The sequence below is a fragment of the Notamacropus eugenii genome, chromosome 3, assembly GCF_028372415.1.
Source record: "Notamacropus eugenii isolate mMacEug1 chromosome 3, mMacEug1.pri_v2, whole genome shotgun sequence".
Taxonomy (NCBI): Eukaryota; Metazoa; Chordata; class Mammalia; order Diprotodontia; family Macropodidae; genus Notamacropus; species Notamacropus eugenii.
In genome coordinates, this window is record NC_092874.1 from 410659075 (window position 1) to 410686438 (window position 27364).

General features: G+C 36.5%; 1 protein-coding gene across 1 annotated transcript in view; it reads left to right on the forward strand.

The window, feature by feature from the left end:
• The window catches only part of ABCA13 (ATP binding cassette subfamily A member 13), a 371167-nt gene that overhangs the window by 32867 nt on the left and 310936 nt on the right, over positions 1-27364 (forward strand). The window contains exons 10-13 of the mRNA XM_072598129.1: positions 9862-10053; positions 15892-16056; positions 18863-19037; positions 21115-21254. Of these exons, the coding sequence (XP_072454230.1) occupies positions 9862-10053; positions 15892-16056; positions 18863-19037; positions 21115-21254 (672 nt within the window). The remainder of the gene's footprint in view (positions 1-9861; positions 10054-15891; positions 16057-18862; positions 19038-21114; positions 21255-27364) is intronic.

Here is a 27364-nt window from a genome sequence, read left to right on the forward strand (position 1 = left end):
GAATAGGCAGAGGAGAACAACTTGTTCCAATGGCCATGAAAGCGGGTGAAGCAGGCACTGTGGAATGCTTAGAGCTTGCTCAGATATCAAAGACACCAAGGTCATCCATTGTATCCTGGGCCATCTGTAGCCATCTTGACTTTTGTTTCACTACTGGGTTTTTATGACTCTGGAAGAGAGAGGCAGATGACTTTGTGTAACCCTGCCTCACTTAAACCCAATTCATGTTCAAGTCAAATATCACCTGGGATATCTTGAACATGAATATATATTCCACAGCCATAGAATCTCAATTATAAGGGATCCTGGATAAATCAACACATGCTTGAGCAGGTATCTTCTCTAAATCCTCCCAATAAGTAGTCATCTAGATTTCATTTGAAGACCTGTAGTGATGGGACAACTCACTGCTTCCTGAAGCAACCTATTATACTTTGGACAACAATGATGGTTAGGAAGTTTTTCTTCATATAGTTCAAATCTGCTTTCTTGCAACTTTCACTTATTACTCCAAGTTCTTCTCTCTCTACACAACCAAGCAAAGGTCATTTCTTCTTTTACATGAGAACCATTCAAATATTTATATATGGTAATCATGTTCAGTGTGTTTTTCTTACACTTTGATCCAACTGGGGTAAAAAAAAATCTTCTAACAATTTTAAATATGTAATATGGAAATATGATTCAAATTTAAGAAATTAATTTTATGGTCAGTTTTTTGGGAACACACACACATAGAGAGGAAATACTATCATTAATGGGTAGGTGACAGTAATGTGACCAAAATCAAATTAAAAAACCCCAAACCAATCTTTGTCCTCATGACCGCTGTGGAGAAAGTGAAGAAGGGGTAATGGAATAAATTTGATGTCAGTATCTAATGATATCCATTCCTGACTCTTTTAGTTACTGATTTTTATAGTAATTTAATTATAATTGGTGACTAAAAAGAATGAAAATGATGCTGATATTGACATGAGTGATTGTCAACCATGAATCAGGTTTATCCCTCTCAGGGGTATCTCTGCTTATCTCTTGGGGTGGTTTGAAATTCTCTTCTCAGACCATCTTAGAATATAATCATAATTTCTTTTAACTTAAGCAAAAATATATACTATACACCTCTTCTGGAAGGAGGGAGGGAATTTTTGAAATGAATGATAGGATGGTTCCACTCCAAGACAGGAGGGACAATTACAGACAATTAAAATACAGGTATATAAATGGCAAAACCATGTGTGCCTCTGTGATAGAGACTCCTCAAATATTGTAGAATAATGATGGACCAAGTGATATTCAGAGAGAAGATTCTAGTTTGCCAGATTTCTGGAAAACATAATGTGTTGCTTTCACTTCCATAATGTGACAAAGTTAATTTAGTGCCTGCAAAAGAAGATAGGCCAACAATGTTGGCAGGGGCATTCTTCAGTCTCATAGCTTGTCTCAGGCATCCTTCCAAACAAGTCCATTCAGGTTTTTGGGTTTTTTTTTGCTTCCTTGTAAATAATGCCAGAAAAATGATTGGTCATTAAGCTCAATATTGGCTCATTTGGTTTTTTTAGTTTCTTGTTGACTCCATGTGCAACACTCTTGGTTTATCATAGCTAATATTCTCATGGTGTTTTCATATACTGCCTCATGTGATCCTCACGGTGATCCTGGGAGGTACATTAACCCTATTTAATAGCTGAGGAAATTGTGGCTCATAAAAAACTGATTTGTCCAAGATTATCTGGGAAGTGGTGAAGTGACCCTTATACTAAGCAAATCCCTCACCTGTATTTTCTATGCCATTCCTACCTGTCTGCTCCATCAGATTGCTGCTGTCCTCACCCCTCAACTCCCCAATCTTTCTTTATCTGTTCCTTCTGGTTTCCAATAAACAAGCCCATGCATGCCCCTTACCATTCTTTAAAAATAATAGCAACAAAAACCTTGACTAGATTCTCCCATTTTCTACTAACTATCATTCCATATATCTCCCTCCTTTCTCAGTTAAATTTCTTAAAGTTTAAATTTAATTTAATTTGGTTAATTTTAACTAATTAATTTAATTTAAATTAAATTGAAATGAAATTTAAATTCTTTTACACTAGGTGCCTCCACTTCCTTTCCTTTCATCTTGTGAACCTACTCTGATCTGGCTTCCAACTTCATCATTTGATTGAATCTGCTCTCTTTAAAGTTACCAATGATCTCCTAAGTCCAAAATCTGGAGGCCTTTGCTCAATCCTCATCTCTCTTGTCCTCTCTTCAGTATTTGACATTATTGACCACCCTCCCATCCTGTTTCTCTCTCCTCTCTGAGTTTTTGTGATGTTGCTCTCTTGGCTCTCCTATCTGCACATGGTTCCTTCTCAATAATCTTTGATAGATCTCCATTTATGCAATGTCTGCTACTTATACATATATCTCAATGCATTATCCTGAGTGCTTAAAAATTAATTTATTTGTTTTTAGTTTTCTACAATCATTTCCATAAGTCTTAGATTTTCTCTCCCTCCTTTCCACCTCCCTCCCCGACACAGCATGCAATCTTATATGGACTTTACACATACATTCTTACTAAATATATTTTCACCTTAGTCATGTTGCTTGGAAGAATTAAAATAAATGGGAGAAACCATGAAAGGAAAACCAAACCAAACCAAAACAAAACACAAGAGAAAATAGTCTGCTTCATTCTGTAATCCATTTCCACAGTTCTTTCTCTGGATTTTGCCTCAAGAGTCCATTGGGAATTTTTTAGGTCCTTGCGTTGCTGTGAAGGGTTAAGTCTACCAGAAAAATTCCTCACACACTGTGGTTGTTACTGTGTACAAAGTTCTCCTGGTTCTGCTCCTTTCACTCAGCTTCAGTTCAAATAAGTCCTTGCAGGTCTCTCTGAGGTCTTTCTGTTCATCACTTCTCAGAGCACAATAGTATTCCATTACATTCATATACCACAATTTATTCAGTCATTCCCCAGTTGATGGGCATCCCCTTGATTTCTAGTTTTTGGCTACCACAAAGAGAGCTGCTATAAATATTTTTGTACATGTGGGACCCTTTCCCATTTTTATGATCTCTTGGGGATACAGTCCTAGAAGCGGTATTACTGGGTAAAAGGGTATGCATATTTTTGTAGCCCTTTGACCATAGTTCCAAATTTCTCTCCAGAATAGTTGGATCAGCTCACAGCTCCACTAGCAATAAATTAGTGTTTCAACTCTCCCACATCTTCTCCAACATGTCATCTTCCTGTTTTTTCATGTTAGCCAATCTGATAGGGTGATGTGGTACCTCAGAGTTGTTTTGATTTGCATCTCTAGTGATTTAGAGCATTTTTTTATATGACTATAGATAGCTTTAATTTCTTCCTCTGAAAACTGCCTATTAATATCCTTTGATCATTTGTCAATTGGGGAATGACTGAGCACTGTTCTCTTTACTCACTTGCTTATCTCATCAACTTCCATGAATTCATTTATCATCTTTATGCAGATGGCTCCCAGATCTCTTATATCCATTCCTAATCTCTCTCCTGAGTTCTAGTCCTACATCATGAACTATTAGATATTTTGAAATGAATGTTCCATAGCCATCTTAATATGTCCATTTGACTGTTGAGTCTACCACCATGTTTCTAGTTATCCACTGAGATTCACAACCTCAGTATAATCCTCAGTTAATTGCTCTGTCACTTATCCCACAGATCCTAAGTCCTGTTGTTTATATTTCATAGTCTATAGCTTTAGAATGGGAAGGGACTTTATACCATGTGAGTTCAACCTCCTCCTTTTATAGATGAAGAAACTTAAGTCCATAGAGACTCATGATTTGCCTAGGATCATCTAGCTCCTAAGGGTCTTAGCAAGATTTGAACCCTAGGTCTTACTGATTCCAGGTCCAAACCATAACTACGATATCATAATTTCCTATATATACTCTTCTTTCCACTCATACAACCATCACCCTAATTCATATACTCATTTCTTCTGGATGACTGCAATAACCTCCTAACTGGCTTTTGTGCCTCAAGTCTGTTTCTACTCTAATCCATCATCTACAACTTGCAGAATGTCCTCCTTCCTCATTTCAGTCATTAGGTGCTTTAGTTTCTTCAAGGTCTATTTCATGACCCATCTCCTTCATGAAAGTTTTACAGATTAACATTTTCCCCAGTCATTAGTGCTCTTTCCCTCCTCAGATTTCCTTGTACTTATTTGTATATGTATTGTTTCACCAAGTAGAATATAATGAATTCCTTGAGGGAGGGAACTCTCTCTCTTTTGTATCCTTCATGCCAAACATAGTGTTTTGTATAGAGCAGAGGGGTAATACATTTTTGATGAGTTGTGTTGAGGATTTATTGAGTTAAGAGAAAGGACTGGAATTAGGACATCACCTTTGGTACAGTGAAATGAACAAGGACCCTGTAATCATTGGAGCTGGGTTCAAATCCTACCTCTTATGTTGACTACCTCTCTAAACCTGAGCAAGTCAATTAATTTTGTTGGACCTTAATTTCATCATATGTAAAATGAGATTGATTTCTAATGATATTAACATGAAATTGCTTACAGAAAATCAGAATTTTTTTGGACCGATTTTTATTTTAAGTAAAATGGAAAGCAAAGAATATAGATCAACGAAATATTGTTGAAAGGAATGTATTGGTTCTGTATAGTACCTCTTAAGAGAAAACCTTTGCTTATGTGCATAAAATATTATTACTTTTAGTGTTATGATTAGCTGTGTGACTTGTTCCCTCAGGGGTAGAAAGGAGGTAATCTGATGAAGCAATATCAGTATCTTACTAAATGAAGCCTCACCTTTCATCCATTCTTTGGACAGGAAATAGCTTTCTGATCTTTTCCTTTTAACGATATTATGAAATCAAAGCATATAGGTGACTGAAATGGTTTTGTTGCCACTTTTAAAAAATCCATTCTTCACTAGCTATATTAGAAAAGGCTTGTCCTTTAGGTGCTGGTGTTTTGATACTAACTCAGTGAGTCAGCCAGCCACTGGATGTCACTGATGTTCTGCTTTGACCAGGTTCTATCTATAGAAAGTTACCTTGCATAAACCACTGTCCCATTTAAGTAGTGTTGTGAGGCATGATGTCTTTACTTATGAATGATTTGTCTTTCTTCATCTAACTCTTTGTCAAGAAAATAAATATGGTCTACTAACTAGAGAGCTAAAAAGAAGAGTATAGAGAAAAAGCTTCATTACTGTGAGTTCAATAAATCGTTACAATTTTTGTACAGATAAAAGAATACCCATGAATACACATGTATGTAGCTAATACAAATCTAAATATTTAAATAATATATAGTTATGCCTCCCCTGTATATATATATATATATATAAATATTTAGTAGCTACATTTGTATATCTTTTTCTACATGCATATATATCTTTATATACACATAAACACATACATATATACATATACTGATACACACACACATATATGTTGCCACTTAACAATTTTCTTCCCCCATTCATATTCAGATCTGCTTTCCTTCCAAATTCCCCATCTTTATAAATAAACCCTATCTCTTCCCAACAATATCTTCTTTAAACAAACAAACACCACAACAAAAATCTTAAAATCACAGGTTTAGTGCTGGAAGAATCCAGAGAGACCATTTAATTCCATTCCCTTATTTTACAGATGAATTACTCAAGGTTTAGAGGAGAGGATAAGTGATTTGCTCAAGGTAACATGTTATCAGGAGCAGACCCAGGATCAGAACTCAAGATTGTTGACTACAAATTCATTGTTCTTTCTCCTCAAGTTGTTTCCCCTTGTTTCAGTTGGAGGTATAGACATTTATTATACTTCAGTATGTAGAAGACTGTACTGAGCTTCAAGACAAAGTTTAGCTAAGTTATATTCCTATATTTTAGAGATAAGACAATAATACAAAAATTGTTTTAATATAAAATATTACATGAGAAGTATTCTCAAGAGTTAACCTCCCTACCCCCAATTTTATATACATTCTGAGAGGGATAATCATTACCAACCTTGAGGATCAAGAGAACAATGCCATTATTCAACAAAAGTAATTCTTGCTAAATAAAAATTAGAACAGTCAAATATGTATTGGCTATCTCATGTAGCCATGAGTTCTCTATCACTGGATGTATTTAATTAGAGGATGGAATCTATCCAATGGATTGCCACTTATTTGTAATGTTATAGAAGATACTCCTTTTTTCTTTCTTTCTTTTTCTTCCTTCCTTCCTTCCTTCCTTCCTTCCTTCCTTCCTTCCTTCCTTCCTTCCTTCCTTCCTTCCTTCCTTCCTTCCTTTCTTTCTTTCTTTCTTTCTTTCTTTCTTTCTTTCTTTCTTTCTTTCTTTCTTTCTTTTTTTTGAAGATAACTCATTTTTCAGATTGAGACAGGACTAAAATTCCAGGGTTCTTTTCAACGTTGATATTTTGAAATTCTGAGAATGATTGATAGACTTGGAGAACCACAAAAGTTGCAATTTGTGAATTGAAAGAGTCCTCAGGAGTTACCTAAGGTAACCTCCTGATCAATTCAGAATCACCTTCTAAGATATTTGATGTGGAAGGGCTTGCTATTTTTTGAGATAGCTTTTCTGTATTATTGGACTCTTTTCAACAGAAATTCTTTCTTTCTATTGAATTCAAATATACCCCTTAAAAACTCTTTCACCCATTGGCCCTACCTAGTTCTACTTTTTGGGGTAGTATAATTCATCTCTTTTTCCTTTTTCTTGATAGAGCTTCAAATATTTTGTGTCCTTACTCTTTAGTGCTAATTTCTTTAACTCAGTAGTCCTCAGACTTTTAGGTCTCAGTCTCAGAATCTCTATTCACTTTTAAAAATTATTGAGGATCTCAAGGTGCTTTTGTTTATGTGGGTAATAAATATCAATATTTGCCATATTAGAAATTCAAACAAATACTTTTAAAAATACTTATTTATTATTTAGCAATACTGTTACTACTACTAATAAACTCATCACATGGTAACAACAATTTTAAATATATATTGAAAATAAAAGCATTAGTTGGAAGAATGGATTGTTTTACATATTTTTGCAAATCTCTTTGCAAAAGACAATATAAAAAATATAAAAGACTTTGCAGAAGACTCAATAGAAGTCTGACTTAATAGAAGACAGATTCTCATATGTGCTGCATTCTTTCTCCTTCAATACATTGTTTTGGTTGAAGTATATGAAGAAAATCTAACCTTATACAGATAATGTAGTTAGAAAGGGAAGGCTATTTTAATAGACAAGTAACGTCTTGTTATTATAGTGAAAATAGTTTTAATGTCATGAAACTCCTCTTTTCGCTCTTTCCCTGGAAAGGCTCTCAGGACCCCTCTGAGTCTATGGACCACACTTTGAGAATGGCTGCTCTAGCTAAACTCCTGTAGTTTCTGTATCTGTTGGTTGTATTACATGCTCTAAGATGTCTTACCATCCTGATTGTATATGCCTCTTAAAATGTGGTCTCCAGAGCTGCATATAATATTCCAGATAGAAATAGACTGATCACTTCTTGATGACCATAATATACATCTGTTTATGCAATCAAAGATGAAATCAATTTTGGAGGCAGCTCTAAGAACCATATTTTTGGATCATATTGAGTTCATAGTGAATTAAAATTCCTAGGCCTTTTTCACATCAACTGATCTAAAGTCAGATTTTGTCCATCTTCACTCATATATAAACTTTAAAAAAATTGAAAGACTTAAATTTATATGCAATATATTTCAACTTTGGCTTTGGGTCTTTTTCGTGGTGATAATTTTGAGTCTTTGTACAGTCTGTATAATGTTTTCAATATAATAGGACATCCAGCTTTGTGAAAGCATGACTGTGTCTCAAATCCTGGGCTCAAACCTTGCCTTTGATACTTGAGTAAATCTATAACCTTGGCTGTGTCACTTCACATTCCTGGTCCTCAGTTTCCTTATCTATAAAATAAGAGTAGTGAACTAGACCAATGTGTACGACCTTTTGTGCAAAAATAGGCAGTGGGATGAATTTGATCCTGAGGTCATAGTTTGCTGACTCTTGTATGAAGTGGTCACTGAGGTCCCTTCCCTCTCTAGATTCATAATCTTATGAATACACTAACTGTTCCTACATAGATATTAAGAACTTTCTATGTTTTCATGTAAATAATTATTCAAATGTGCAATGGAACAGTAGCCAGGACACATCCTTTTGATATGCAACCTTCCTCCAATCAGGGGTTCTTAACCTTTTTGTGTGTCATGGACTAATCCCTTTGTCATTCTGGTAAAACCTATATATATGCCCTCCTGCTCAAAATAATGTTTTTAAATACATAAAATAAAATACCCATGGTTATAAAGAAAATCAATTATTTTGAAGCGCTTGCCAAAATATATTTCAAATCACATAAATATATTTTGATTCTTTCTACCTTTCTGTGACTGATGTCACATCTCTCCTACATTAGAATGGATAATTGAGAATTTTACTCTATTGGGATTTAACAAATAGAAGACTTGAAAGGTTTATTGGTGCATCTCTAAATAAACCAAAACCAGTTGCTTCCTTTGTGAACTTTGTTCCATGTCTATTTATTTATTTATTCCCTATTTCCCTTCTCATTTTTAAGGTCTATGAAAATGACCAGTAGTTAGGGTAACTCATTGGAGTAGCGCCTCCAAGATTTTATTGTCAGAAACTGCTTCCTTCTTAGAAATTCCATTGTCATCATCACCCCCCAGCTTGTGATATATCAGTCAGTCAAGAAGCGTTTATTAAATGTTTCATGTGTGCTCAGCCCTTGGGATACATTTATAAGCAGAAAGACAGTTTCTGTCTGCAAGGAGCTTACGTTCTCCTGGGGAGAAGAAAGGGAGATGAAGGGAGTGGGATCAGGAGAAATGCACCTGGCATGGAGGTATGGTAGAAAAAGTCCCGTGGAAATGAGTCAGCAGAGTAGCCTGAAGAGGGAGGAGGACTTCTTTGGCTTGAAGCTGTATCTAAAATAGGAAGTTAGAGGAACCAACCAATCAGAAGGTGAGGCCTCAGGGATGGAGAGTGATACAAAAGCTTTAGCTCAATGAGAAAGTTGTGTCCTTTTTTGAAAGCGTTAAAATGCATAAAAGACAGTGTGGTGTAATGGTTAAGAGTGAACTTAGATGTCTTAGATTAAAAGGTTTAAGTTGAGGCCTGGCTCAAACACTTTTAATGGTATGACTCTAGGCAAGTCATGTAATTTCTCTGAACCTGTTTCCTCTTCTGCCAAATGGGGCTATTATTTGTATGACAAACGTCCCAGTCTTTTTGTAGGACTTTATAAACCTTACAACATTATGTAAAGATGAGTTCTTATTAATTTTACTATAAAGTTGTACTCTGAAATCTCATTATAGTGTCAAGGTAACCCTGAGTTCTCAAAGGCTGTGTCAGTATTAGCTATGACTAATAACAATTAGTTGAGAAGTATTTTAGTGTGCTCATGGCAACAGACTGAGACTACTGCCTAATGAAAGAATGGTGGATTTTGTGCCAGAGAACCTGGGTTCATATCTTTGCTCAGTTATTTATTACTTATTAACTTTCATCAAATCACTTAAACTCTCTGGGTCTCAGTTTCCTCTAAAGCGATTGGGGGAAGGGGAATGTTAGACACTCTCAGAGAAGGCCTCTGAAGATCCCTCTTGTCTCCAGATTTATGATCCTGTGATCAATCTAGCTAAGTTCAGAGTGGCTCATTAGTCAGTAAGTGATTGTTTTTTCCTTGGTTCATGATAAGCTGTTAAATAATAGAAATCATTATTGCATATAGGAATTGTTTTTATATTTTAGGCAGTCAATTCTAATTCTTTTTCTTTTAACCAGTTTCTTTCCAGTGCCCTTACAGTAGCTTTGGCTGGAAAATGTGATGAAGAAGTTATCAGCCTCTTGCTGACATTTCCTACAGATGGAAAAGCTCTTGCAGTTAGAGAATTGTGTGCTCTGCCTGCATTGGACACGTACACTTTGATTGTACTTATTACGCGGAACCTGGATTTGCAGATTATCATATACAAAGTAAGAAGATGATGGTGTCTTGTGGTGTGGATTCCTTTTGACAGCTGGTTCACTCTGTATGATGTTAGTAACAAGAGAAATACATCAATAAATATTAGAGCAAAGAATCAAATTGTCCCTGTGATAGAATCTAGACAAATAATGAGAAGTTCATAGCTGATACTCTAGATATCTTCCAACATTTCACATGCTTATCCCTGATGTAGAGTTCTAGAAAGTCCTATAGTTGGAGCCAAATTAGGAATTTTGGCATTCAAGCAACTTCCACAAACCTTTTCTGATAGTAATTAATATTTAGCATGGGAGGTCAAAGAATGTTAGCAAAGCAGTTATGTTTGCTGCTTTAATGAATTATTCTTGCAATCTAGGTGCTAATCTCTGCCGTTACCTAGATGTTCCACTCTATCCTCTGCAATACCTGTTCCATAGACAACAGATTTCCCTTCATCTTTTCCTCTCTTACTCCTGTTTACTAGCTCTTACTGAAACCTAGCTTCCGCCTGATGACACAGCCTCCCTGGCCACCCTTTCCAGTACTGGCTACACCTTCAGTCAGTCTCCTTAACTCTCTGGTGGAGGCAGGGGAGTTGGAATACTCCTTGTTCCCTTTCACCACTTTTAAGTTCTCTCCCTTCTTCGGACGCCCAGTAAACTCTCTTTCTTTGAGGGGCATACTATTCATATCTGCCACCCAATCATAATCCTGGTAGCTGTTGTTTACAGAACCCTATGTCATTTCCTTTCTTTCTCCTCAACTCCTGCCCTCATGCTAGGAGACTTCAACATACATATTGATTCTCCCTCAAATACCCTAATGACTCAGTTTCTCCAACTACTCACTTCCCATGACCTACTCCTCCACTCCACTTCAGCCACACACAAAAATGGTCATATCCTTGATCTTGCTATCACCCACAAGTGTACTACTTCTGTATCCAAGAATTCTGAAATCCCCTTATATAACATTATTCTATTGACTTTTTACTTCTCTGTCTGCCTTCCCTTACATGTCTATCCTCCATCTGCATCGTGTCCTCTAATCCCTTGATGTTTCATTTCTCTTCCAGTCCATATTTTCTATACTAGCCACCTTCTTCTTTTCTACCCTCTCTTGAATTTTTGGTGAATTAATTCAACTCCACACTGTCTTCCCCTTCTGAAATCCCTAGCCCCCTTATGATATTATTGATTATAGCCAGCTGAGCCTTAGCCTTGGATCACTCCCGACATTCATTGCCTTCGTTTCTACACATGTGCTGCTGAACAAAGGTAGAGAAAAATCATGGAACCCTCCTCTCCACCTACCTTCGCTGTTACTGTAGGGGGCAACATCATCTTCCCAGTCCCTTTGCCAAAATCAACTGACTCATCCTGGATTCCTCATTATCTCTCACCACTCATATCTAAGCTGTCCCCAAGGCCTGTTTTATTTCACCTTTGCAATATTATTCAAAAAGGTCCCCTTTTTTCCTCTGAAACTTCTACCACCCTAGTGTAAGCCCTCATCACTTCATGCCTTGTCAGGAGCCTGCTGGAAAGTCTGCTTAACTCAAGTCTCTCTGCACTCTAATCCATCCTCCATTCAGTCACACAAGTGCTTTTCCTAAAATGTAGATGTGATCATTTCAACCCTCCCCTCCACCAATAAACTTGCCTCCAAGAACAAATACATTCAAAACCCTTCTTCATAACCTTCTTCCCTCCTACCGATCCAGTCTTCTTATACCTTGTTCCCTGATATGTACTCTTTGATTCAGTGACATTGGCCTCCTGGCTGTTCCATGAACAAGACCCTTTTTCTCTCTGCTCTGGGCATTCTCTCTGGCTATTCTCTGTGCCAGGAACACTTTCACTCCTCTGCTCCAACTACTGACTTGCCTCGATTCCTTTAAATCCCAAAGAAAATCTAACCTTTACAGGAAACTCTTCCCAATCCCTCTTAATCCCAGTGACTTCTCTCTGTTATTTCCTATTTATTCTGTATGTAGTATGCTTTGTATATATTTGTTAGCATGTTGTTTCCTTCCTTAGATTGTCAGCTCTTCAAGTTGTCTTTGCCTGTTTTTGTATCCCTAGCACTTAGCAGAGTGCCTGGCATTTAGTGTAGGCACTTAGTAAATATTGATCAATTAATTGATTATTTCTGTGAAGCTGTGGGACTATGAGTTATGTCAACATTTTCTAAATTGCATACCCAGAAACAAAGCCCAAGTCATTTTTAGCTCTTCCTGCAGGTTTCATCATAAAACCTTTGTGAAGTAGTGTAATATGATGTAACATATATAATATGACATACAATTTAATATGCATCAAACATCTTTTAAATTATCTAATTGGAACTATTATTAATACCTTAAGAATATATTAGGCAGTTTTCATGGTCAGTCAGAAACTGGAAGCAACAGCAATAACCACCATAAAAAAATTGTAAAGAATTCTGTGAAATATAAAATACAATATCCATGTTTACTTGCAATTTTCATCTGTCTATCAGGGACACAACTAAATTTCAGCTATTTCCCTGTGACAAGTTAAGTGTTTCCTAGTGTCACTTTTAAAGTGTGGCCATAATTAGAGAAGTGGGGAAAATGGCATAACCCCACTGAACATTTCTGTGGCTCAAATTTTATTTCTTAACTTAATTGGCAAGAAAACCTACCTTATACTTTTAGCAAAAGGAGTCTATGGAAAAGCAAGCTGGACTCTCAATTATCTTGCTGGTTATCAAGTAAGATGTCAGCTAATGGCAGTCATCCAATGATCATGAAAACTCTTGAGAAAGGATAAAGGATGGAGACAGTAGTCTACCTAATTTCTCTACCTTTGAATTCTGGGCAATTAGAACATTCATCTCTGAATGGTTTGTAAAGTTAAGCATTTGCTGTTCAATTCACAACAGATGAGGCAGTGGGGAACCTTATTTTGGCATCAATTTGTGTTTTTTTTCTGACTTTGTTTTTGAGAGGCAGTAGGATATAGTTGATAGAGAGCTTGTCTTAGAGCCAGAAAGACTTGAGTTCTGCACTCCCTTCTAGTATATAATGGGCAGCTAGATAGTGCAGTGGATAGAGTGCCCAGCCTGGAGTCAGGAACGCCTGAGTTCAAATCTATCCTCAGACATTTACTGCCTTTGTGATCCTGGGCAAGTTACTTAACTGTGTTTGCCTCCATTCCTCCTCTGTAAAATGAGCTGGAGAAGAAAATGACAAACCACCCCAGTGTCTTTGCTAAGAAAACCCCAAATGATGTTACAGAGACTGAAAGGAAAGGACAGAACAACAACTAATACAGGATGACTGTTTGATCTTGCCCCAGTTACTTAACCGCTAGGTAATTTTCTATCACTCTTGAGTTGCAAAGCCTGTATGAAAGAGGTTTATTTACTGGGGAGTTGTCTTTATCAAATCACAGTTCTAGTTCCCACCAAAAACTGCTTTTTATGATATTTTGTTTGTGGTAACAGATTTTAGATTTAGGATGATTTTTATTTACTGACGATAGGTATGAGTCTATGAATAAGCTGATTGAATGGTGATTTAAATATGCCAAATTTTCATGCAATGAAATTATATGTAATATTTAATTATAACCAGTCTATGCGATTTGATAAATAATATACGTAACATTTGAGAACCACCTTTCACATTCCATCTCAAGTCTGGGATATTCTTTGGATCTATAATTATTCAAAATCATAGCTCATAATGTCCATCCATGTATTTAACTTTTACAACATGGACAGAGAACTCAAATTATTCCAAGGCAAATGCATCCAATACAATAGTAACTAAGAAAAGTGGCATAGAACCTTGTTCCCACAAACTTAGGGTTCACTCTTTCAAAATATAGATCACCAATGAGATCAAGCTTGGAAGGATACTTATGGGGAGCATATGTGAGCAGGATGCATTCATGGAGGAGCAAGTCACAGTTTTAATACCATATGCTCCCATCAATGTCCTCTGGTAAAGTTACCATACTGCAACTTTGCTGGGCCTAGACCTAGGCCCTCGCTACACATATCTGCTACTGTCTCTCTCTGTCTCTCTCTGTCTCTGTCTCTGTCTCTGTCTCTCTCTCCGTCTGTCTCTTGGGTTTCTCTATAGTTTGTAGTATACTTCACTTAACCTGTCTCATGAGCTGCTCTCTGATCTACCTTCTAGCTTTCATGTCTTCTGGGATACTGTTGGCCATCTCAGACCCAGCTTGCTAGGTTACAATATTTAGAAAGATTCTCCATGATAAGGGTAAACTGATATCTCAAGTCTTAGCCAGTAGCTATGAGCCACCACAGCCCCAGTCAGCTAATAAAAGATAGGTAAATCCCCCTCAAAGATGATGTATTCTTCAAGCTCAGTTGTCAAAGACTGAAATACACTCCTTTGTTACAGACGCTCTCTGCTTTAGGGTTAGAAACTCCCAAGCTACTGTCTGGCTTGTCATGCAAAAAATGAATTTGCAGCAAGTAGAGAGCTAAGAGGAGACAAGCTCTTATTTTTTACCCACTTGCCCCACATTTATTATGAATATTGGCCAAGGCAACTCTCCTAAGTTTGGAGCTATATATTTAGCCTTAGAAAACCTTCCCTATATTTGGAATATAAATCAGAAAACAAGGATGAAGCTTTTTTTTTAAACATGTAAAATTGTCAAAGATAAGTAATGTTTTATTCTTTTCTTTCAAATTGTATTCTTCTCCTCCTCCCCCACTTTTCTGTATTGTCAATATTACTACCAGGTAAAAAGTAATCTTGCCATCATGCTTGACTTCTGCTTGTGAGTATCACATATACAGTCTCCACATCCTTTCTATTCTACTTCAGAAATATTTCAAATCTCTCCCATCCTTACTTACTACTACTACTACTACTACTACTACTATTACTACTACTGCTACTACTACTACTACTACTACTACCACTACTATTACTGCTACTGCTACTGCTCCTTACTACTATTACTACTACTACTACTACTACTACTACTACTACTACTACTTTTGTTCAGTAAGTTTTTCAAGTTGTGTCTGACTCTCCGTGATCTACTTTGGGGTTTTCTTGGCAGAGATACCGGGATAATTTGCCATTTCCTTTTCTAGCTCATTTTATAGATGAGGAACTGAGGCAAACAGGGTTAAGTGACTTGCCCAGGGTCACACAGCTATTAAGTGTCTGAGGCCAGATTTGAACTGATTTTCCTGATTCCAGCCCTAGTGCTGTATTCACTGTACCACCTAGCTGCCTCCTCCTCCTCTTCCACATTTATATAGCAATCAATATGTGCCAGGTTCCGTACAATTATCATCTCTTTGGATCCTCACAGTGACCCTATGAGGCAGGTGCTATCATTCCAACCTGTGGCAGAACCTTCTGAGCTAGTATTGGTCTGATCAACTGCAGTTGGACACACTGTACCTTGACCCTAACATAGTGTTGTCATTTTGGTCCTCTTTGAAAATGAAGGACAACAACCAACCAATCAACCAAGCAATTATTATTCCCATTTTATAGATGAGAAAACTGAGGCAGACAGAAATTAATGACTTTCTGAGGGTCACACAGTTAGAAAGCATCTGAGGCCATATTTGAATTCCGGTCTTCCTGACTCCAAGCCCAGCATTGTACCCCCTGTACTGCTGACTACTTTAGTATTTTCATACTGCTACTGTCCTAGTTCAGTACTCTTATTTGGAGTATTGCAATAATCTCCTAACCAATTTCTGTTTCAAGATTCTTTTTCCTTTACTCTGTTCTATAGATCCCCATGAAATTGGTTGTCTTATTATATAAAATGATCATGTCACACCATGGATCCAAAATATTTTTTTTCTTCTTTCAGATGTTGATACCACCAGAGGCAAATTCCTTACTGAACTCCTTGTTGGATGTGGTTTCCAGCGTTGACTCCCTACTTACTAAGGCTCAGCACATTCTCAAATATCTCCCTGAATTTCTTCAATTATTTAGAAGTATTCCTTTGTTTGATATTCCTGAATTTCCACAGGTTTGTATGTATTTGATCTTAGCCACCTTGGAAACTACTACAATTGAATTTTTCCTTTGGGTTTTTCAGGTTTGGCCCCTCTTTCTAGGACTAGTGCTCATATTAGACAAAGAAATGTAAGAACCCCAGCTATTCTCCACAGACTGTTGCAGAGCATGAAAGAATAGTGGGGTGGTTTTGAGTCATAATTTTCCCTTTAGATTGGATTACACAGAATTGTTAATATTAGCAATGTCAATCATATTAATTCAGAGATTGTGACCATTCAGACTGGCTGAACTGATATTTACTTGTGCATTATCTATGAAAAAAAGTGATTCTTTGGGCAAATCAGTGGTATAAATGAGATTTCGAGAGAATGTTCAAATTACTTCAGAGAAAAAAATATTTTCAAATATAGTCAAGCAAATGTTTGAAATGCCTGTTGAGTACAAATCATGTATACACTGATAAACAGACTGAGTCAACAAGAGATAAGCTCTGGTTCCACCTTTTACACATACTGACCCTGTGACTCTGGGAATATTAAGTTCTCAGTGTCCATGGGCAACTCTCTAAGTCTTTGAATGGCAGAACAATTGCTTAGCAAAAACTTGTTGGTTGATTGATTTTTATAGACCACTCTTCACAGTTGGTTCCATCTAAATCTTTCTAGACTTATGCACTATACCTGTTTATACATTCTTTGATTTTGTCAAGCTATCCTACTAGCAACTCCATCTTTCATTTATGTGCCTTTACACAAGTGTTCCTGAGGCCTAGAATGCTTCCTTTCTTCACACCCACTTCTCAGGATTCAGCATTTCCTGCAAGGCTCAGTTTTTGATCTACTGCCTGTAGCCTTTTCTTGTCTTCTCCCCACTCTGCCTTCCTGCACAAGTATCTTTCTTCAAAGTTACTCAGTCCAGAAGCCTTTATTAAGCATTTATTATTTATCAGGCCCTATGCCAAGTGCTGAACATACAAAGAAAGGTCAAAAAAAAAACCAAAAACAACTTCACTGCTCTCAAGTAGCTCACAATCTGACAGGGGAGACAATTAAACTGCTATATTTAAACAAAATGTATAACACAAGATACTAGCATTAAGGAGGATCAGGAAAGACTTCTTTGGGAGGTGAGATTTTAGTTGAGTCTTGAAGGAAGCTAAGGTAGACAGGAGGCAGAGATACAGAGAGACTGAGAGAATTCCAGATATGGGAGAAAAGAATTGGGAAATGGAATCTCTTGTGGGGGGGACAGCAAGGAGGCTGATGCCATTGGGTCATGGAGAATGTAGAAGGGAGAAAGGTAGGAAAGGGTCAGATGGCGAAGGGCTTTAAAAACCAGAGGATTTTATATTTGATTCTGGAGGTAACAGAAGTCATTGGAGTTTATTAAATTTTTTTTGAGGGAAAGTGATACAATAAGACTTATGTTTTAAGAAGGTGAATTTGATAACTGAGTGGAAGACAGACTGAAATGGAGAGAGTCTTGAGCCAGGGAAATTAACTGCAGACTACTGCAATAATCCAGGAATGAGATGATGAGAGCCTGCACCAGGGTGGTGGCAGTGCCATAGCAGAGGAGGAGATATGAAATATGTTTACCATTTGTTCAGTTGTTTAAAAATTTTGGTTTGTCTGACTCTTCATGACCCCCATATGGGGTTTTCTTGGCAAAGATACTGGAGTGGTTTGCCATTTCTTTTTCCAGTTCATTTTTACAGGTGAGGAAACTGAGGCCAATTGGTGAAGAAAATGGCATTAAATTAAATGTAATTAAAAAACATCTGGGTGCAGAATACCATTTTTAGGCTCTTAGAATGATCAGGTTCAAATACTGAACCCTCCTTGGCCTTGTGTAGTTTACAATCTAACAGTCAGAAAAGATTCAAACCCAGATAACACTGTTCAATACTATAGGATAAGGGAATGAAAGAGGTGCCTAACAAAGTACCCTAAGAAATTGTTATAGGAAGTTGATCCCTGATTAGTGGGATCAGGGAAGACTTTAATTCAATTTAATAGACATTTTTGAAGAAATAGCATGGCATCATGGATAAATCAAAGTGGAGTTGAAGCTAGGAAGTCCTGACTCCAAGTCCTGCCTTTGACATATACTGGCTGTGGAATCTTGGACAAGTTATTTTAATTCTTCTTGCTCTAGGTAATACTCCATATTATACCCAACAGGACAGATGCTGATTTACATGAATAGAAAATGACTCCTACCTGGGAGTTTCCTAGACTCATCAGATCTTAGGTCTAGCTTTATCTCTATCTCTACTATGTGCAAGGTTCTGGTGCAACAAAGATAGAAATGAGAAAGGCCCTGCCCTTAAGGATCCTGTGCTCCACAAGGGCATACAACATATATACAGGCAAAAAACTGCAAAGTATGTGCAGATTAAATACTGAGTAATTTCAGGAAAAGGTAAGCACTGAAGGACCTCGTGTAAAGGGTGGCACATGAGTTGAACCATGGAAGATGTTAGAGATTCTATGAGGTAGAAGTGAAGAGGAAGAAAATGACGGGTATGTGGAATCACTGGTGAAAAAGTAGAGGGATAAGAGATGCTGTATGTGGGAATACAAGATGTATTTGGAGTAGACAACATTTGAGTTGGACTTTCAAGACGTTGTAATTATCATTTTTATGATAACATAAAAATTGAAAGAAGATGATAGCCTGACTTCCATATTTCTGTTTTATGGGTGTTCTTGAACATGTTCAGAAGGAGGAATGTCCACAATCCTGGAAATTTTCGGAAGGAATTGTTGAAAGCAAACAATTTTTTCTTACTCTCATTCAGTTTGTTTTTCTAGTTTTCACAAGATATCCAGTCTCGAAGTTCAACCTTTGGCTCTCTCCAATCTGTGATGAAGATGGTTTGCAAAGAAGCATCTTTCCTCAGTGACTCTAACATGTTCATTAACTTGCCCAGAGTGAATGATCTCTTGGAGGATGACAAGACCAAATTCAATATTCCCAAAGATTCAAGTAAGACCAACATCCGTTGTCAGTAATTTTTATTAATATGAATTTGAAAGCACTTGATATGTCCTCCTGGATCTGGCAAAACATGGACACAGTATTTGAGGATTCAGGGTCATCTCCATACCAAGCTGAAAACCATTTTCAGTATGGGTAAGGTGATAAGCTGTATGGGTATCTTCCAAGGACCAAACGAGCTACGTTGAGCATAAGGTGATGCATTTTTTTAGCCAAAGTAGATCCCGGTGAGAATAAAATGGGGAACTAGACCTATTGCAGTGTATATATCCTGACCCTCCCACCCTTGCCCAGAGAAAAATTAGAGACTTCAACTATTTTTCCACATTTATTTATTTTTAATTTATTTAATAAAGCTAGCATTTCCATAACAGTATAATAAAAAAGATGACTGCACATGAAACTGCAAATCTATTAATTATTGAAATAAACATCCGTAGTATAAGATTATACTGTTGTGGAACTATCACAATCAGATAAGGCTCCATTTTGTGATTGTCTCTCATTTTTGAAGTTTAACTTTACTTGAATGTAAATCATTGTAAGGTAAATTTGCATATACATTCAATTGTGGGGAAATGAGGGTGATGCATACACCTAGGATGTACCGGCACATCTTGCTAAAGAAATATTCTAACCACAGTGTTTTGTCTTAGCAAAAGTGTTCCTCCTTCCATGTCCCTCTTTACCAGAAATGGTCAAACCACGAAAACATTTCAGGAAGTGCTGCAAATTTTGTAACACATCAATTTAAAATTACAATGCCTATGTCACTCAAGATTGTTCCTCCTTGTTCATTACAAAAATGCTATGCTAGCCTTCCGTCAGGGTCTGTGGTTTCTGAGAGGTCATAGAAACCATCTATTGACAATTGCTAGCCTTGCAAATAAATTGATCATGCTCAGAACTCTTAGTCATCATTGATTTTCAGACATGGCATTATATATACCAGGAGCTCTTAACTCAGAGTTCATAAACTTAAAATTTTTTATAACTGTTTCAATATAATAGCAATAGTTAACATTTATATAGCACTTAATATGTGCTGAATCATTTTATAATCATTATCTCATTTAATCCTGACAAAACCCTGGGGATGGGTGCTATTCTTAACCCCGTTTTACAGATGAGGAAGTTGAGGCAAACAGGGGTTAAGTGACTTGCCCAGGGTTACACAGGTCGGAAGTAATCAGAGGATAGATTTGAGCTTAGGTCTTCCTGACTCCAAGTCTAACACTCTAATCCCTGGGCCACCTTTGCAGTTGCATGCATTTTATTTTATGCATTTAAAAATATTATTTTGTGTAAGGGTCATTTGGCTTTACTAGACTGCCAAAAGGGTCCATGCCACAAAACGTGGCCAAGAGCCTGATACTTACTAACTTGATATGAAAGAGAAGTCTTGGTGGAGAATTAGGTTAATAATAACAACTCACATATGTACAGCACTTTAAGGTTTGCAAAATGCTTTACATCTTTTACCTCAATTAATCCTCACCACAAACCCAGATAGTATTTACTTCAGGTATTAATATTTCCATTTTATAGATAAAGAAACTGAGACTCAGAGAGTTTAAAATAAATTAATCATACAAGGTCATCTAACAATTCATTGTCTGAGGTAGAATTTGAATTCAGATCTCTCTGAACTTGAGGTCGAGGGTTCTTTCCTCTTTACCATGCTGCCTCTATTGGCTTCTATGATAATAACTCACTAATTTATAAATTCTGTTAATTTATATCTACTCTTACAAGCTTTATGCCTCATGGCCCGTTCCTGTCCTCTGATAATAGCATCTTTTCATGTATAGTGGAGGGTCATACTTTCATCTTCCCTGAATGGTTATAGTGAGCTCCCTTTGAGTAATGAAGCCTGTAAAAAAAAACCTGTTTTTGATTAATTACTTGATATAACAGTAGTGAAGTTGGTAATTGGGATATGAAACACTGTGTAAGCCATTAAGATTTTGTAGTGTTTTGGAAATGCATTATTGTTAACATTGAGTACTTTCATCACTTGCATCAAGAATCATCTTTTAACTAACGGCTTCATTTCTGAAAACAGCACCATTTTGCCTGAAGCTATATCAGGAGATTTTACAGTCTCCAAATGGAGCCTTGGTGTGGGCTTTCCTAAAGCCTTTATTGCATGGGAAGATATTGTACACACCCAACACTCCAGTGATTAATAACGTTATCGAAAAGGTGAGTAAATAATGCACCAAAATTTAATGGTGAGTTTTATATTGTTAGCGATTATCCATCCATGTTTGTGGAGAAAACTGTTCGTGTTTATGAACATGTTTATGTTCATTGTTTATGTTCATATGTTTATTATGTTCATGTTCATGTTTATGTAGCTATGGTATGAAAAGGTTTAACTGTAATTGGACTTGATATATACATTCATTATTCAAAAATCCTCTAGACCTTTAACCGGTCAAAAAGAGCCGTAGTTTACTTTTAGATAGCCTTAGAGGGAGGACTGATAGGAAGGAAAGAGTTGCTAGCCTTCAAAAATGATCATGTATATGTGCTGATTTCCTTGTAGATTGTGCCCTCAGGCTTCTTGAGGGAAAGGACCAGTTTTTATTTTGTCTTTATATCCTCAGAGTGTAGGACAGTTGCAAGAGATGAATTGAACTTATGTTTCCACAGATAATATACAATATCTCTAATACCAGTGATAATCATGTGATATCATTTTTGAACCCTCTATAAGGGCCAGAGCCTGAACGGATCAACAGGAAGAAGAACCTGAACCTAACAGCTTCTTTGTTCTCTGTTCCCTGAGTAAAGTCAAAGAATACCTTCCCATGTCAACAAGGCCAAATGGGGCTGACTTAAGATAATCACTAAGGTCCCTTAACCCAAACCACTAACTTGAGTAATGGGACTTCTTCCACATCTTAATATTTTGTGGACATATACTGTGTTACGGCAAGTTAATGGTAGAGAAAACACAGATATCCTGGGTGATAATTTCAATGACACTCTGTCAACTCTCTTATCTTATTGTATTTGCCTCCTATTCAATTAAGATATCACTTAGCCTCTTTTACCAAACCTTCAGGTCAGCACTAGAAAGATTATGCATCAATTAAGGGAATTCCTTTAAAAGAATTTATATTATGTCATTCTATAAAGAAAATGAGGAATGTGACAGTAGTGTAGATCCATATGGGGTGAGGTTTAGTGAAGCCTGGAATGCTGGCCAATGGGACACAGGCTGGGAATTTGAATTGAAAGCAGCTCATGTAAACCTTGCCTTTGTCTGAAGCAAGTATCAGCAGTTCATTAGGAACTACCCATTCATTCATTCAGGAATGAATGTAAAAATTAGTAAAACCCTTCCTGACTTCACAATGGATGTTCTCCTTTTTAAAGTATGTTTTTAACACAGTGGCAGGTGCTTAATAAATGTTATTGAGTGGAATTGAATTGAATATAGTAGGCATTTCATAAGTGTTAATTGAATTGGATGAATGGCCATGATTGGAAACAACTTGGCAGATGCAATGAATGATATTATAAGTTTCTACTATAACAAGCATAAAAAACCCAGGAAAAAATGGGCTATTTCTCATTGTTCCAAAGGGATCAGTACACTAAGAAGGTAAAGGAAGAGAAAAGACCAGAGATTAGCTGCCCTGATAACAATAAAAACAATCAAACAAGTTGAAGTCATGGCATGATTTTAACTTGACAGGTAGGTAATAACCTGATATTCAAGCCCTGAGGTGTTGATAGCTTGAGGCATTAGAGGATGGGCTAAAATAAGACAGATGAAAACAAGCTTATCCCAGTTAAAGTAAAATGAAACACAACGTATCTTGTATTTAAAAGATTGTTCTTTGGTATAAATTGCTTGATCTATTATTATTTAGTGACTGAAATAACTGTTTGATATTTTGTTGCCATAAATGTTTATCCTTTATTTATTATAAATACGGGTGTGATACTTCCCAGAGGGGTCTTGGTTTTCTAGTTCTGTTATTCCTCACATCCCTTTTTCTGTCTGCTACACTAGACAATGAACACATGACACATATTGCCTTATTTACTGGAAAGGAATTAGTCAGCCTTCTGATGTAATTTAGAGGAAAAAAATTAAAAGGATCCATAAATATGGAAGTAAAATTTAAGTAGTGATAAAAACAACGTAGTAGGTACTTGTACATACATTTAGACATGCACACAAGCATTATGCCTATCTATGTATATGTTATAGATATGCATGTTTATGATATGTTTTGCTTTCTTCTTTTAATTCATTTTTCATATCACTGCTAGAATCATATTCGTCATTGTCGCTTAGTTGTTTTTCAGTCACATCTAGTTCTGTGTGATCCCATTTGGGGTTTTCTTGGCAAAGATACTGGAGGGGTTGGCTATCTCCTTCTCTACTTCATTTTCCAGGTGAGGAAACTGAGGCAAACAGGGTTAAAGGACTTTACCAGAGTCGTACAACTAGTAGGTCTTTGAGGTCAGATTTAAACTCAGGCCTTCCTGACTCCGGGTCTGACACTATCCATTGTGCCACCCAGCTGCCCCCAGAATCATAATAAATCGTATATTTATATCTCATCATTTCAATCTTCTGAAATCTTCAGTCATTCCAAGAAAATTCCTTTGTTTCATAATCAAGGGCTTTTATATTCTGATGTCTACTCTTTCAATCTCTTCTCATATTATCCCCCTTTGTGCACTTTATGGCTTAGCCAAACTGAACTATTCTCTTTACAAGACCCTCTGTTTTCCTAGTTCCTTTGCCTAGAATGTATCCCCCTCTGCCAGCTGAATTCTTACTCATCCTTTAAAGCTCAACTCATGTGCCGCCTCCTCTATAAAGCCTTCTCTGCTCCTCCAAGTCAGCATACCATTTTATTTTGTATCTCTTTTAATATCCTTTCCATAGATTGCTGCGTATTGTATCAGGCTTAACTGTGTGCCTTATCACCTTACCTGCCTGTAAGCTCCTTGAGGGCCAGGACACTGTCTTAACTAAACTTTCTTTGTACCTTAGCCCCTCAGTGCAGAGGCAGCTGCAAAATATCCTTAAAGGCTTAGGCTGTTTTTAGCTTTTTATGTATGGTAAGTTCTTAGCATTGTATCTGGCACGTGGTGATTGCTGAATAAATACATGCTTTTTGCCTTCTTGCCTGATACAACAGGTACTTAAAGAAACAGCTATTGAAGAATCATATATATGTCATATATATGTATCTCTGGGTAGAAATATACAAATACACAATTTGTATATATATTTCTACATACATACATTTGTATCTATATATGTATATACACACATGTATGCATGTGTAACACATAATTACCCCAGCTGCTCTGCAAAGATTAGTAAAGAAGGAGTTAAACCATGTTTGCTAAAAGTAGCATTGTTTTTCTTCTGATTTTCTCCCTAAGCTTGCTGCAGCACATCTCTGAAATTAGAGCCAGAAGGCTTTCACACCTTGTGACATCAGTTCAGTGAGGTGGTGCATTTTCCTTACCATACTTGGAATTGTGTTTAAATAGCTGCAATCTTTATCTGCGAAAAGGGGCACTTGCCAAAACATTGGACTCTGTGCAATGGAATAACATTTGATTAAATATATCCTGGGGGTTAACAACTTTGTTAGGATGTGTGGATGCTGGGAGATTGCTGCGATGATGGAGCATTGTTTTGGAAGCCAGTCTTGTTGGGATCTGCTAGTTTGAATGGTTTCTGCATAAGAATAATTTGGGCCCAATATCTTGAACTTAAAAAAATTCTTTAACTTTTAACCTCTCCGACATTTTCCTTATTCTTAAACATATCTACATTTTAAGGTTATATATGATGTGGTTTAAAAGAGATTTTAACAGAGTAATGAAAACATACTGTTTAAGTAAGACATATTTGCCTTATTCCATACTGTATGTTTCAGGAACCCCTTTGAAAGTTTGGTAAAGCCTATAAACCACTGCTCAGAATAATTTGTTAAATAATTGCCAATATACTAAATTTCAGTGAGAGATTAATGAAAATGAAGATGTGATTTTCTTCCCCCATTCAAGTTTATAGATCCCCTGTGATACATGGACCCCAGGTTAAGTAATCTCGTTATAATTATTTTGATGCTTCAAGAGAAATAACTATTGTTTATTTTTCTCTAATTAATAGAGGGGCTTTTATCACAATTTTCGAAATATGTGACTTGGAATTTCTATATTTCATTGATAGGGATAATAGATATCATTTTAATGAACTTGAAACTATTTTTAGGAGTAGATGGCAGAATTTTGTTCATACTTAGTGTTTACAGTTTAAGACAATGATCAGCAGTTTTATTTATGTGTAACGTGTCTCAGTTGATTCATCTTAGAGCCCCTCTACTCTTTTATTTCCTGATACTCCTTCCTGAGTACTTCCTGACAAAAGTCCTCAATATTCTTTTATATGTGGCTTTGTGTACCTGCCTTTGTTTTCCTCTCTTGCTCTTCATGAGTTTTTGTGGCTAAAGAAATTCATCACCCAGTGGTCAACTCCTATTCAGATATGACTTGTACTAGATAACCTGAAAGGCCCATTTCAGTTCTGAGATACACTGATGAACCTCTTTGACCTTAGAAGCCTAGATTTCTCCTTGCACAACAGATATATGGTCTGGCCAAGACTTAAAGACTTTACAACGTGTTAGGACCTAGCAGAGATGGTTCTTACTGGCACAGCTTCTGAGATCTCCAGGTACCCTCTATGTCACAAGGAGGCATTGGAAAAGGATAGTGGTGGAGAATTTCGATGTTTATAACTTTTGTTTTATAATCATTCACTCTAGAAATTTATTTTTACTAGAAATTGACCTTCAGTTTTGTAAAGTAATATGTATGATTCATGAAGAACTTTTGGTGCACCAAGTTCTTTTACATAAATTTTTCTATATGGGTCTTTGATCTCACTGATAGAAGTACTCCCTCTAGTGATACATATTGCAGGTTATTCACATCTTCACATCCTAGTGGCTCTAATCCATAAATTTCCATGAATCTTCTACAGAGGGTACACCCAATGTGCTCAGGCTCTTATTGTACTGTCATATATTTCCTTGATGACATAATTTACCCTAGAAATGTTAAAGGTAACATTCCAACTCTGAGATTCAATGAAAGTATCATTTCCATTAGCTCAATCAATTCTTGTATCACATTCTCAGTCTTCTCATTCTCCTGGCTTGTGCTCCATTGTATCTCTTCCAATTTGTTAATGTCCTTCCTGTGTTGTGGTATGTATAACTGAACACAATCCTTTATAAGTGGTTTGATCAGGGTAAAATAGAGTGGGGCTATTATCTTACTTGTTCTGAACCCACTATCCCTCTTAGTGCAACTTAAGATCATATTAGCCTCAAAAAGAGAGCTTCTAATAGGTTCAGACTGTTGTATAGTGGGTAAAGGATCTACTTTAGGATTACTTTAATATATATTTTATTTTTTTTCCAATTACATGTTAAAACAATTTTTAAACATTTAAAAAAATTTTGAGTTCTACTTCCTTGTAGGATAAGATAGATTTCTGTATCTGAGTATGTATATTATTCCCTCTTTGAGCCAGTTCTGAAAAGAGTAAGGTTTAAGCTTTGTTCCCCCCATCTCATGTTCTCTTCCATTATAATAGCTCTTTCATGCCTCTTTTATGTGAGATATTTTGCCCTATTCTCGTTACCTTCTCCTTCTTCTTTCAGTGCAATCTTCTTTCTTACCTTTTTATTTTTTGCGGGGAGGGGGTATCATCAAAGTAACCTTGTATCTGCACCCTCCGTCTACATATATTCTTTGTAATTGCTCTTACAGTAAAAAGGTTCTTAAGAGTTACTCATATTATCTTGCCATATGGAAATACAAACAATTTAACTTTATGGAATCTCATCTTTTCTCTTTCTTGTTTCCTTTTTTTTTAACCTTTAGTATTATTTTAGAGTGGATAGTAATTGCAACTGCCCTAAGAACCCTCTGGCAAGGTCATAGACATACTGCAAAATAAAAAAGTTAGTAGGAAGATTCTGTAACTTAGACATTTCACAGATCTAGGTTTCCAAGGATGAGTAGGGGGTCTTTGGTTGTGGCAGCAAACCTACTGCAGAATCTAATTGAATGAAAGTTTGTCTGAACGTTAACAATGTAGTAAGTTTGAGAGTTAGAATGATATAGTCTGATTAATTTTAATTATCTTCTGTCATCTGGGATTATTTGTTAGTCAGCCAAAATGGTTAGCCAGACATTAGAATTTTTATAAAATATATTATAATGAAGTTAGTGCTTGCCTGAATAATGATTTC